Source organism: Scophthalmus maximus, chromosome 7 (assembly GCF_022379125.1).
Source record: "Scophthalmus maximus strain ysfricsl-2021 chromosome 7, ASM2237912v1, whole genome shotgun sequence".
Lineage (NCBI taxonomy): Eukaryota > Metazoa > Chordata > Actinopteri > Pleuronectiformes > Scophthalmidae > Scophthalmus > Scophthalmus maximus.
Window position 1 is genome coordinate 20,368,495 of NC_061521.1, and position 14,481 is coordinate 20,382,975.

General features: G+C 45.0%; 1 protein-coding gene across 3 annotated transcripts in view; it reads left to right on the forward strand.

The window, feature by feature from the left end:
• btbd11b (BTB (POZ) domain containing 11b) overlaps positions 1–14,481 on the forward strand; it is a 64,648-nt gene that overhangs the window by 3,255 nt on the left and 46,912 nt on the right. Inside the window, exon 1 of one of the 3 annotated variants that reach the window (XM_035642473.2) lies at positions 1,102–2,173. The exons of the other annotated variants lie outside the window; for them this stretch is intronic. Coding sequence (XP_035498366.1) covers positions 1,318–2,173 — 856 coding nt within the window. The 5' untranslated portion in view covers positions 1,102–1,317. Of the gene's footprint in view, positions 1–1,101; positions 2,174–14,481 lie in introns of those variants that run through there. 3 annotated transcript variants of the gene reach the window in all.

Here is a 14,481-nt window from a genome sequence, read left to right on the forward strand (position 1 = left end):
CTTGTGATTATCAACTAAACCAAAAAAACTAAACTAAAATTGAAATCTGCAGTGTGTTTCATCGTTGTCATTCGTTTAGTGTCAGTGTCACTCAGAAGAAAAAGCAATCTATAAGCTCCCTGCACCGACAAATAAACTCGAGTTTCACTGCACAACACCAGGGTTCACTGTTGCTCAAGGAGGATGAATTCACCCTGCTGTCAAAAACAGAAGGTGCAGTTTCACCGCACCTCTAATGTAAACTCAGACAGAGCAGTGAGCATCCTCCAGATTGTGAAAGAAATTATCTTTCGCAGCCACATTAGATTCATCCACTCCTGAGACATTTTGTCACACTGGAGCTGTAGTGTCAGTGTTACAGTTTGACTCCAGTTGTTTTCAATACACTTAACCACACACCTCCCTGCTGTATTTATAAGTATAATAAATATGTATGTGGATTGTTTTAACTTTACTTGTCCTTGTACTCATATTGGCTGTCAGTTAATGCTACAGATGGTTCATGCAGATTCCTCTGAGCCAGGGAGCGTATAGTGTTCAGGGGAGGAAAAAAAGCCAGCCCAGGTTAGACCCTGTTAGTCCTCACATCCAATGACCTTGGAAGTAATTCAGATCATTTCAATGAGTTCTCCTCCACAGGAGCAAAGGATACATTATGCATGCAATCTATTATTAATGGTCTTGAGTCATGTTACCATCAGACATAGGGCCCCTCTATGAAAAAGCCTGATACTCTGGACGACTTGTCCCCTAAACATGGGTTATATATAAACAGTTCCTTCTATATATTATTTGTTCCATAATTTAGTTGCAAATTCTGTCTTTAACATCTCGCTGTTGTGGCACTTTATGTTGGCCTGTTTATTCTTTTCCAAAGTTAGGAGACTTTGAGTTCTTACAAAAGTAGGTTCTGTCATTGTTCACATTGTTTACATTGCCTCTTTATTAATAAGCCTCATCATGGGCTACATCAGTGACTTGTTAGTGATCGCCCGAAGCGATCCAATTAAAACTCTTTGCCGCCTCATCCCGAGAGTCCATTGGCTGACAGCTGTTCTCGCTTTCTCCGCGGCCCCGCCCCCATCTGTCAGTTCACAGAGCGCGTCGCTGTGGACTCAGTGTAGTGACACACTCTTTAACTCCAGCCTCGGATGGACTTTATTATTTGTTTCTCCTTAAAAAACAGTTCAGTGGCTATTTTATCAGCAGAGCTCGTCCAAGAGCACGTGCGCGCGGACGACTCCACTCTTCACTGGATATCTTTTTTTTTTCCTCCACTTTTCCCACGAGCCCTGTTTTACAGTATGAAGTGCAGCCATGGCAAGGAGTAGCAAGTCAGCCGCGAGGACCCTGGAGGACTTGACGCTCGACTCGGGTTATGGTGGAGCCGCCGACTCCTTCCGATCTTCCAGTGCGTCGCTGTGCTGCTCGGATGCACATGGAGCGAGTCACTGGCATCTAACCGACTCGATGCACAGTCGACACAACAGCCTGGACACTGTGAACACGGTCCTGGTGGAAGACGCCGAGATCCTGGAGTGCACCGTGCAGTGCGCCAAACTGCCCGAGCTCGAGGATGTGCCGTGGAGCCTCGGCGAAGTGGCGAGCGCCCTGAGCAGCGGGGACGAGGAGGCGAGCCCGCCGGCCCCGCCGCAGGACGTCCTGCTCCGGCTCTCGGGGCTGGTGAGCCGCGCGCTGGTCAGGGTCGCCCGGGAGGCGCAGCGGCTGAGTTTGCGCTACGCCAAATGCACCAAATACGAGATCCAAAGTGCCATAAGGATCGCCCTGTCGTGGAGCGTGTCGATGCACTGCGTCGGCGCGGCCCTCGGCGCGCTGTCCCTGTACAACATGAGCACGGAGGAGGACAAGTTCAGCCGCGGCAAGTCGGTGCGCTGCGGACTCGTCTTCGACGTGGGCAAGTTCTTCAGGTGGATGGTCGACAGCAGGGTGGCGGCGAGGGTCCACGAGCACGCGGCGATCTACCTGGCCGCGTGCATGGAGAGCCTCTTCCGCGAGGTGCACGCGCGCGTGCTGCGCAGTGCGCTGCTGGAGCGCGACAACGGCATCCCCAAGTTCACCGTGGAGACCCTGGAGCAGGCCGTCAGCGGCGAGGCGGAGATATGGGGCTCCCTGCAGCCCTGGCAGCACCTGATCTGTGGGAAGAATGCCAACGGTGAGATTATGAATATTCAAAGTCAGTTGCGTGGGGGTGTTTCTCCACTTCACATCCTCACCACACGTCCACTGATTCACTATCCCTATGTCACTTGTAGAGTTCCCATTCCCATCACAGACTTGTGCAACAGTGAAACAAAAGCAAAGCCTTTCTTCACTGGATTTACCCCAAACCACATTCAGTTCCAATATAGGAATTCATCTTGCCCGTTAGGCTCTCGACTGCACCGTAACTGTTACAGTTATGAGTATATTGTGAGAAGTCCCTCGGATTCAGGGATGTTAAACGCTTATACCTCAATCTCTCTCTTGTGGAGGAACTGCAGACTCTATGAAAGACATCCGTGAAAGAGCGTTTTCTGCAGCTCTAATATAGTGCTTCCCTTTGAATGTACTGTAATAGAGCTGCACTCACTGCAGGCAGGGGATGACAGACCGAGTATTGACCAAAGGTGGGAGTGAGTGGTCCTCCCTTGCCTCCTGTGTCTTCAGTCCTTTTTTCATACTGCAGTTGTTATTCCCTGATATCCTTCTTATATGTGTTGGTATTGTTGATGAAGCTGGGTCTGATTTCCCCAGGCGTAATGCCTCTCTCTCTCTCTGAGAGCTTTCAGTGAAAGCGTCTCTCTCCCCCTATATCCTACGATGATGCCCCGCAGAGGTTGGTTTTATTCTTTTTCCTCCCAAAGAGGAAGGACGGCTTTCATCCTCGTGTGGGCACGTGGTGATTCTGGTGCACACAATACACTTAAGGCGCCGCGTGTTAGGAAATACTTTCTGGTGTGTGTGTGCTTTGATAGTAAGTGTAATTGTATTCTAACTTCACCGCAGCTCAACCAGCAATACATCACACAGCACACACACACACAGTGCACACACACACACAGTGCACACACACACACACACACACACACACACACACACACACACACACACACACACACACACACACACACACACACACACACACACAGAGGCTTGCCCCTGTTGTGATGGATGTTGTAAAAGTGCTGTTGTGGCTCCTCTTGCAACAGGTTTACGTAATGAAAAGGCCTTGGGGGACCTGTGTGCTATCATGCATTATGCAGAGTGATGTGAATAAAACCGAGTTATAGAGTGAGGGAGAGAAAGACAGACAGACAGACAGACAGAAAGTGATAAAGACTCACTATATCGATGAATCATCAACAGAAGAAGAGGCAGAGGAGCACTACTATTTAAACACTTTGTTTTAAAGCTACAATAAAACCTTTTGATACACATGTCAGTTTGTTGACACTGTCATATCTGTGTCCATACCATAAACTTGTATGTAAAAATTGATGACGACTTCGGGTCCCGAAAGTGAAGCTAATGCATTAAAGTGTCTGAAACCTATTCTGTCTCGAATGGCCAGCAGAGGGCGACTCCCCTGGTAGCAAAAATACATGATTTATAACGCCAGTAAACATTTTCCTGATCAGGATTTTAAGTCTTCAGGTGCAGAGTCAGAATCAGACTCACATCACTTTGTGTTCATTCATCCTCATTACATTACTGCAGGTCTTGGCACAGGGATGGTGAGACAGTCCAAAGAGGATGCAGTTCATCCTCTGAATTTACAGTATGAGCACAAACTGTAGGGTACAACATTTTTTAGTTCCGTGCCCAGTACTCAGACCACTTGGCAGGCAGTGCTGTAGAAGAGGTGTGGTGAGTCGTTCAGTGGTGCATTGGACCGGTGAATAGGATGAGATGCAAGAAAAACGTCTGGAGCATGTGGAATATTGATGTAATGCTGAAGGCTAAAAAAGTGGCTTAGGGTGCATGAAGTCCATGATTTATAGTGCTGCACTTTTTTATTCATACTTGGGTAGTATGGGAAGTAATCACTTGCATTAAAAAACACTTCAAAGTGGCTGTAATTAATGTTTTTACAATAACATTCTCAGTGCTCTCTGACCGTACACCGCCCGCAGTGCTCACTACCAAACAGTTAGCGTAAAGCTGGTCAGTTGGGTCGGGTCGGTTATTGTAGGTTTAAGTATGACAGGTTTGCTAACAGCCGAGATGTGCGTCAACATACAGGAAGTTACATATCGTGGAAGATTTTCGTCCTCCACCACATTTCATGTTGTGACACCGCAGGACCCCATACACCTCAAGATGGCCTTTATCTGCCGTGACAGATAAGGCACGGACGCATCATTTGCCGTCTTCCCGGAAAAACCAAACAGTCAGTCAATCCGAGAGGGTGGGTTGACCTTAACCCAGCCACCGCCTGCCAAATTGAACATCGCTCCATCCATTCTCTCTGTCGCACTCTGCCAAGTGGGAGTAATTGAGGTGATTTTTCCATATTATGCTAATGCTGACGACCCAGCTTCGCGAGGAGGCCTTTAGGAATATCTCTATTTCATCTCTTCCACCCAAAGCATATTTGTTTTTCTTTCTTTTGTTTTTGCACTGGCACTTATTTCATTTAAAAGTGTGAAGCTCCTATTAGGGTACCTAAAGTAATGAGCTAAGCTATCTTCCACAGAAAATGAAGCTACTTGGCTATAGTTTGACATTTTGGGTAATATGTACATTTGCTTTCTTGCCATGTCAACGAAAATAGCTGACATTCTCATGGCTGTACAGTCATTTTACAGCCTATAGCCATCACGCAGCCTTAGCCTAGCATGCTCTGTCCAAAAGCAACAAAATCCATCTACCAGCAACCATTTGATTAATCTTTACGAAAACAGTATGAAAATGCTGACTACGGACTAGATCATTTCTTGGACTGGAGCAGTAACTTCCGCACGGCGTTGAGAATCCAATTTTCAAAAATTAAAAAAATGTCAAGCTATTGATTTAAGTCTCTAGGAGTTATTAATGGTAGAAGAGCGGGGCCAACACACACAAGAGGCTGTGCCGTTTTAAGTATAACTGCTCTTGTGTATTTGTAGGAATTGGTTTATTTCTTTGTAATCCATCAGTTCAAACGAGGGGGGAAAAGCTTGTAGTTTGTTTTTTCGTGATTTTAAATGATAGTCTTCAACACAGCATCCATAGTTACCCCATGCTGAAACGCCTGTTCGTTCGCACTCACTGCAGCAAGCAGTTCTGCATTGGCACATCTAGCATACGGCCAAGCCTCCCACACAGTCACATGCTCATACAAATACATCAAGATGTCAGGGGCTCCACTCACCACCACGTCTGACTCAGTGTTATTTGCAGGTGGGTGTTAGGTTTCCCTTCTTGGGCTGTGGTATCCTGTCAGAGCAGGAAACTACTCTATATGGTGGGATATTAGCTATGGCTCCCGCTAGACTCGGCAACACAGAGATTCTTTGATTTTCCTTAATGACGCGCATGTCAAAGAAAACGTCTGGTGCAAACACGATATCCAGCGCTCGGGGACATGTACTACCCTCAGGATGAGTTTCTGATTTCTAATTTAGGTGTGAGACGACTTTCAAGTCCGAACAGAACTGGTACGGTTGAACATTTTAAGGAAACATTTCGGTGTAGATAGTATACCTCGCTATCACTGACCCATTTCATTTTTTGCCACTAGTTTGTTTGGACACGTGGCCAAACATGTATGACTTGATGCTGAAACATTTTTACTGCAGGTATAAATTTGACTTGGTTAGCAGGACCTTTTTTTCAACAAACTAATTGAAATATCCGGGTGAGCCCATTGTCATTATACGGCAGGAAAAACGGACGCTCTACCCAAGCGCTTGAATGTTCCAGAAAGGTTCCTGTTGGTGGACACACATCTGACTCAGACCTAGGCCTGTCACAATAACTTCTTTTTGTTGCACGATATATATTGTCCCCAGAATTATTGCGATAAACGATATTATTGATCCTTTGAGACCATTTTTTTGATACTGAATCATGTGAGATTGGTTGTTGCGTGTGCAAGTCCTAGACGATTTGTGTTGCTGCTGAGAGAAATGTTATCCAACATTTTAGAAAATTACTAAGAAATCCATATTTTCTGACATTTTATAGACCAAACCAGTGATTTATTAATCGTACGACGAGAACAAATGAGAGGACAGAAGCCCCGAGACTTGCTGGACTGTAGTTGACGTTCACTCTTATGTCAACAAACACGCATGTGGACACAATGGCTGTTATTGAGGTCAATAAAAATTATTGGGTTCATATTCCTGTACCGTACGATAAGTCGATAATGTAATTATCATGACAGGCCTACTCGGACCATCTCCTGCTGCGTTTTTCATATGTGAACGGCAAATAACGAAAAAAGTTGAATAAATAAGCCAGGCTTTCTTTAGGATACAATTTTGATATAATAATATCAATCACACAGGGACAAATCCATCACAGTGCTGTCAGAGATACAGACTTCCTTGTTCGCAGTCTCATATATATTCAATGCAGCCACAACTCACGTCTCTGTGGTGCAGTTGCCAGCAGCAGCATGTGAAATACAACACTGTTTAGGAGTAATTTCAGGTAATTTGAACAAGTAGGCAGGCTGCTCTTCTGGCATTGTTCTTTTTTCACTCGCACTTTTTCTTGCCTGGGAAATATTATTTGCAGTCACTGTTGCTGCTGCACACACACCTCTCTCCGAGTCCCGTCAAAAGGGGCTGGAAATGTGGAAAATCACCAACTGGAACAGGGAAATTTGGGGAAAGTGGGTACACAGATATAGTAAAATTGCGGTACTTTGGCACATCCCCTGTGAAGTGTTTAAGTGGGGGGGGGGGGGGGGGGGGGGGATTTCCTTTTAAAGCCTTACGTTCTATCAGCAGAATATGATCCGGTCGGCCCCATACATTCAGAAGTGAGACGTCACTTTTTGTACATCAAATGCTTGCATCGTGTGTGAAGCCCAGAAAAAGTAAGGGCCACTTGTTGAGGGTATGGTGTGTAACAGTGACACTACTATATCCTGTTCCTCTACTGTGTGGCTTTGTGCGGTTTGTCGCAGCGCTTCACAGGGGTGAGCGACTGCAGGATCCATTCCATTCACGTCTTTTATTTCTCACCCAGCAGTCAGCGTTGATGTGCGAGGTCGGTGCCTGGTGCACACATGCTGTGTGGGGAGAAAAGCAGGCAGACAGGAATGACTGCGGTCTGCAGCGGTACCACTCTGTACTGCTGCAGACTAGTCCCCCATTATGTCTGGGAGTAAGATATAGCGTATCTGTGCAAGGGAGACCCCTTATACAGCAACAGACACATGCGGATTCATACACACACACACACACACACACACACACACACACACACACACACACACACACACACACACACACACACACACACACACAGAATCACTCATGGCCCAGGAGCAGATCTGGATTTAATTGCGAGCTCGGGAGGGGAATGAGGAATGCTGATGTGACACGGAGGCTGGTACGACGAGGGAGCGCTCCAGCCAAGTTTACTTCAGTTGATTAAGAGGGGACAGGTGATAAAATACAGTTAATTCTCAGGACACAGTTGCCAGCGTCTATGAGAGATCTTCCTCTAACATCCCTTTTTTTTTTTTTACCCCCCTCATGCACAAGAGGCTTGTATAAAAAGTGTCAGTTGCATGGTGCCACTTATTGCTGTGTGTGTTGATACATGCAGCTGGTGGACGTATACGATCAGTATTAGTCAAGCCACTGTATGAATGTGACTGCAGCCACTGTGCATAGTAAACAGACTATAATAAGCATTCATATCCTTCTGTTCAGGATACTTTCAGTGGGTGTCCTTTCAATCCAGACTGGTAAAATGAACACATGCCTTGTATTTAACTTTAAAAGGAATAAGCGCGAATACATAATCTTGTCCAAATTGATCAATATTCATGAACAATCTCTTCAAAGCTAAACACAAAAGCAGCAATCTGATACGAGAAAATGCTGCTTCAGCTGCTGCAGCTGCTGCAATAGGACTAATTTAGTAGATTTTTCTCATTTTCATGCTTGACCTTTTTCACCAGAATTAGATTTACTCCATTATAGCCCCGGCAATGTCGACCTGGAGTGTGTGCTCTTATTGCTCAGCAACATCACTCTGCGTTATGTGTTTAGCTTCCTATTTACCATCAGTGGAGCAGCGTCAGTGTTTTTATCTCTGGGAGCTGTAGCTGCTTTATTTCTTTCTTTGGGAAGATGTTTCTTTTAAATCTTCTCGGTGATTCTTTTTCGTGACCAGTTCACCTGCACCTTTCTTATTATGTAAGCACCTTGTTCAGTAGACAGTGAGAATTTACCAGCGGTAGACCAGAATTAGTTTAAAAAATGACTCTCCACAACGGAGCCAGATCCAGCGAAGCCGCGGCTAAGAATGAATTGTTCATGATGCCGACTTTGGAAGAAAAAAACAGAGGGAGAGGAAGAGGCTCAGATGGCAAGGATCAAAACAGGAAAATTCATTAAAGAAGCAGTGGGTGACAGATGAGACCCAGAGACGAGCCATGTCTACTTCTTATTATAGGAGGAGGAAGAGTCTGAGCAAACAAGTACCAGCAAGTGCATTAGTTAGATGAAGCATCAGTATCTACCACACAGTTTTTTTTTGTATGCAGCTTTGAATCCCTGTTGTTGTAGAGAGGGAAATAATCCTGCTTAAATATCAGCCAGTCTGGCCGGAAATTATGAAGAAAATACCAGTAAACAAGCTTTTAACTCGTCTCTCTACTTTGCTGTGAGCTGAGTACCAGAGGAATTCGAAGAAAGTTTCTTATTAACGGTCTGCATTTTCACAAAATGTACTGCCTGTCACTTAAACCCATTCACACGCTGATCGCACAGCATCAGGAGCAGTCAGTGGTTGAGTGTCTTGCTCAAGGACACTTAGACACACTGGAGGAGGCAGGGATCGAACCAGGAACGTTCACATGTCTAAATGATCACTTCATCTCCGGAGCCACGCCGCCCAGTCGTGTCACCGTTAGAAAAAGCGATACGTCTGATAGAGGAAGCTGCATGTCGGGACACATCGAGACACTTCTGGATTGACAGTTGGTGAACTGCGAAACAAATTACACACACACACACACACACACACACACACACACACACATGCCATCTCATATCAGACCAGCACCAGTAACAAGCAGAACATTTGCTATTCCAGTTATAGGCCTACATCACCTCACCTCTTATTCTTTAATCACAGTAATACAGAGATGACAGCCAGAGGACCTGCCAGCAGCGACATCGCTTACAATGTAACTTCATTACTGGTGAGAAATCCATCTGCAGTGTCAGTTAGCCTCCTCTCGGTGTGCATGATAATCCTCTCTGCCAATAATACTGTAATATCAAGACATAATTTCCCCAAAGCAAACGGCAGCCCAGTACCATGCAGAGCCAGCCAAGTCAGTCAGAGGAGGAGCGCGTATTTGCCTAGAAGTCCCACTGAGTCCCGTTTGGAAAAAAAGCTCACCTTCAGCATCTCACACGAAATAATGGATTATCATACTGAGAGTAATATAAAGTGAATTCAGTTCAAAGGAACAGTTTGACATTTTGGGTAATATGCTTTTTTGGCTCCTGGCTGAGCGTTAGATGAGAAGACACCCCTCTGTTATTTGTACATTTCCTGGTTAGCTTAGCTTAGCATAAAGAGTGGAAACAGGGGGAGACAGCTGGTGGTGGCTTTGTATGTCGGTAACTAAATCTGCCTGTCAAAGTTAATAATTAACATGTGATAGTTAGTGGTTAAAGGGGGGCAACCTGTGGGGGACTATTTCATGACTTGTTGGCAACGTGAGATTTCCAAGCAACCAGCGGAGACGCCTGGACACAAACAAACTATAACACTTAACGATTAAGCTGCTTTCAGACAAGCACTGAAGTCCGGACATTTTGCTGAACTTTTTCGGAGGGGCTATGTGCGAGAATGCAAATGTCCACCAAAGTTGCTCTGGACCACCCCTCGCCTGAATGCTCCAGAAATCTTCCTGCTGTCCTGAATGCGTCTGACTCGGGCAATCTCCTGCTGCGTTCTCCATATGTGAACTGCAGACTGGAAAATCTTCCGGTCATAATTTTCCAGCGTTCATGTTCTGAAAACAGCTTAAGTGAGCCTTTGAGGAAGTGGTAGGTGGATTTGTGGATCTAAGCTAACCATGGCCTTATATTGAACAGACAGAATTATGAGTGGTATTGATATTCTCATTTAACCCTCAACAAGAAAGAAGCAGGTGCATGTTTTCTTATTGTATCCTTGGGTATCCTGAACATGCTCAGAGGATTAGTCAAGGTGAAGGAAATTTGCTCCTCCATACCCTGCGAGCAGCAGCAGTTCGTCTCTCCTGCAGTTTTTTTTGTTAATCCACGGCTGCAGTACACTAAGCCGTGGGGGTGCAAACATGTCTGGGATTTCTGAGGCGATCGTGGGGAGCCGGACTTCTATTATTTCAGTCTTCTAAACAAACCACCGAATACGTGTTTCCCACATACATGGCGAATGCAGAGCAATCAGCTGTGTAAACACATATAGTTCATGTAACACAAATAAACACACTCTTGCTTTTGACATGCCAGCTTTCTCATGGAATAAACATATAGTTTCACTGGAAGACATGATTATCCTTAAATATACGGATGTATACACTGGCGTGCGCTGGTGATCACTGCTGCAGCCCGTTGCATCATTACAGAATCTTCTACATGCCTCTTGGAGGTTTGGGATCTAAATGAAGAAACATGGAGCCTGAAAACCAGAGACAAGTTTCATTAAAACTTGTGACATCAACCTCAAAATACCCACTTTCTCCTCAGTTTGCCTCCAGCACTCGTAAATCAGTCACTGTTCATCCCTCCTCTCCCAACAGCCACCTACATGTGTTTGAACTTGTTTCCGCTCATTTGCATGCAGAGGCATCAGGAGTGAAGGTGATAGCGACAGCAACATCACTAGAGCAAGTTTTTCAGGTTGACTCGAGAGTCGTTGCAACCCTTCTTTAAGGACTGCTGCAAAGCATTTTGTCTGTTGGGGTGTCTGTAGGTAGAGGAATTGGCTTACTGACAGAACTTTAGAAAAGATCAGTAGCATATAGATTTATTAGTGAACTTATCTAATCAAAATGACAGAATTAGCTTAAAGCCCCAGTGTGTAATTTTTGTAATTTTCTGGCGGCATCTGGTGGTAAAGCCGCAAACCGCAACCAACTGAGCAACCGACAGGGACAAATTATGGTGGTGCACCGCTGATTCCATTTCAGTGTTCCAGCTGATTATACATATATGAACACATAGTTATGGACAATATATTAAATTTCTTCTAAATATTACCCACCGTAGCTTTAAGTTTAGTAAGATTGTATTATATTAAAAGTTTCTAAAATGAAATATGTTAATATAGAACAGGGGTCTCAAACTCAACTTACCTGGGGGCCGCTGGAGGTAAAGTCTGGGTCAGGCTGGGCCGCATCAAGTATTCAACAAATTGCCTGTGCTCGTCGCCAACCTTTCTCTTCACGGCAGGTTTTGGGAGAGACATGACTGGAACTGGGTGATGGCATATATTTTTCGTCCACTCGGTGTCACTCCGGAACACAGTTCAACCAAGTGACTAACGTTGATACTTCCCCTGGTACTTCCATAGATTTGAATTAAAACCTAGATGCCGGATGTCGCCCGGACAAGATGGCGGCGCCATTCAATTCTACGAAAGTTGCTCACCATAAGGTACTTCGCAGTTGGTTAGCTTGACAACCACTGTTGACAACAGCGGAAGCCATTGCGAGACAACGGAAGCTATTGCGAGACAACGGACTATGTATGGTAGCCCATAAATGATAAAAAAGTGTGGCAAGCGTGGCACGCGCACCAACTCAGCAAAAATGCTCGTTTGACAACAACGCGCGGGCCGCACTAATACTAAACTTTGATGTCAAGTAGGGGGCCACAAAATATCATCCTGCAGGCCTCAATTGGCCCACGGGCCGCGAGTTTGAAACCCCTGATATAGAAGGAATCAGACAATAACATACTCACTACATATGACTTTGATGATTTTTATTTGCATGCCTTATATGATCTCTGTGGATTTAAAAAATATTTTTAATTTTTTTTTTTGTTGGTTTTCTTGTGAAATAAAGTGAAGAGAGGCACACACTGGGGGCACAGCAGCGTTTCTAGCAGGCGGTGGATTTGCTGATGCAGTACTGATTCTGTTCCACTGGACCGGTATCCCGTTACCTCCCCTGAGAGCTCTGCACACTGACCTTCGGACTATATGTGTGCATCATTGCATACATACACACACCATCCCCTCCTTCTATTTTCCAGCGTGCGATTGCTTCAGTCAGAGCCCATGACCTGAGAGATGAAATGTGTGTATATGAATGGAAGTCCTCTACTTGTCTCCGCTCGCTCCCGCTCCGTCTGTGCCCTTCTGTCTTAATTTGCCCGCTCTTTTCTCATTCTCTCCATCTTGCCTCTTCATTTTCTTCCCCTCGGTTTCAGTCCAGTTTTCTGCCACTGCCTTGATGGAGAGTAAAGTGCCGAGTGGAGGTAACCTTGTCCCGTCCTACAAGTCTGTCTGCCAGTGCTCTAATAATTCTGTCAATCCAGACATGGAAGGCCCTGCTGGAGGGGAGGCTCGGTCCTACACGCTGCAGACAGACACACATGTCTGAACCATGACAGATCTCCTCCAGATCAAACTACAAATCTGTAGCTGCAGCTTGTTCCCACAGAGAGGGCGGGGCTGCTTGTGGCTGATGAGGGAGAAAGTGAAAGTGCCAAACAGCAAGACTCTGCTTGAGTACAATCAATATTTTCACGTCAGCCCCAAGTTTCCTGTGCCAAACCGATCTTTTCACAGAAACTCCACTTGAACAGCTGAACGTTGTCTTTCCCAATCCTTTACTCCGACTGAGTGAGTTTGCTCAACCCCCATCTGAACCAAAGGCATATGGCACAGATTACCACAGGAGAAGGTGCATGTCTATTTTGTTCATGGCATGTTTTATTACTAACATATGCCGGGTCCTGCTTTACTCTCATTTGTGGAATAACAACCACTCAGTGAGAAGACAGACGCAAATGTAACTTTCTTTAATTGAATAGAAACACCGAAACGTTTCACTGTCAGTTTTGTTATGGCAGACATTAGTATTGTACAGTGCCTTAAACCCCCCACAATAGATATTGCCTCGCAGTAATGGATCTAAGTCACATTTCTGCATGTTGTATTCACCAGTCATCAAACTTTCCTATGGAGAAATTATCTGTTGTCCCATTTAGGAAAATCTGTCAGGATGCAAGTATTTAAGTTAGATCAATAAATAATGGAGGGCTTATTCAATGACTTAAGTTGGAGTAAATCTCTGATGATAATCAAAGATAATTTCTGCCACAGTACCAAAGTGATTAAAATCCATTGCTGTATCCATGACTCAGTCTTAATGTCATTATGCTCTGACTACTCTTTTTTTGGTGTGTCTTCTTTTGTGTGTGTGGACAGAGTTGAGTGGATGACACACTGCCGATGTGTCTGTCTGTTTTGTACCTGGCATTGTATTCCATCAGCTCTGCTCCACGCAGTCTGCCTCCTGGCTGGAACTCAGTTATGTAAAAGAAAGGACGAGCATGAGGAGGATGAATTGCAGGATGCAGTTAGGAAGGGACTTAATCTCCAAACCCAATAAGAAAACATGAAACACATAATGCTCTGCATTGCAGATTGTTTGTGAATGTGAATTGAATTATTTTTGTGTGTGACACCTGTTTACTTTTTCCTCCCTGGAAATACTGAAATTCGTGTTGGTCTTGCCATGTGGTTCCTGTAGGCTCCTATTTCCTCTTCTCCTATCAAACATTCCTGGTTTTAATGATGTTATTAGTTATTAACAAATTCCCTCAACCCCTGCTGGAGGAGGAAATCGTTGATTTAAGATGCCATACTCTGGGTTTAATGTCTGAAACGGACCAAAAAGACCAGACCTCTGTCTCTTGGGCAGGAGGAGATTCATCCACCAGTTACGCTGCTGGTTAGTTCCTCCTGTCCCAGTTACCAAATATTTCTGGGAGGAGGAAACGGGGCTCCAGAGAGCAGTGCATTGAAGTGCACCAACACACAAATTCCCACCTCTGAAAATGTCAAACTGAGGCACATTCTTCAAACCAGGATATCAATTACTGATGGTCTCCGGGCGATTATGACTGATTGCAAAACCAATTTCTGCTATTGTAACCTTATGCACACCTGCAGGACTTACACAGTGAATGAAATAGAAAAATTCAACCTGTGCTGCTAACCTACAACGACCCATCATGTGTTTTGTGTTGCACCGTCTGCATTCATACACACACACACACACACACACACAGACACACT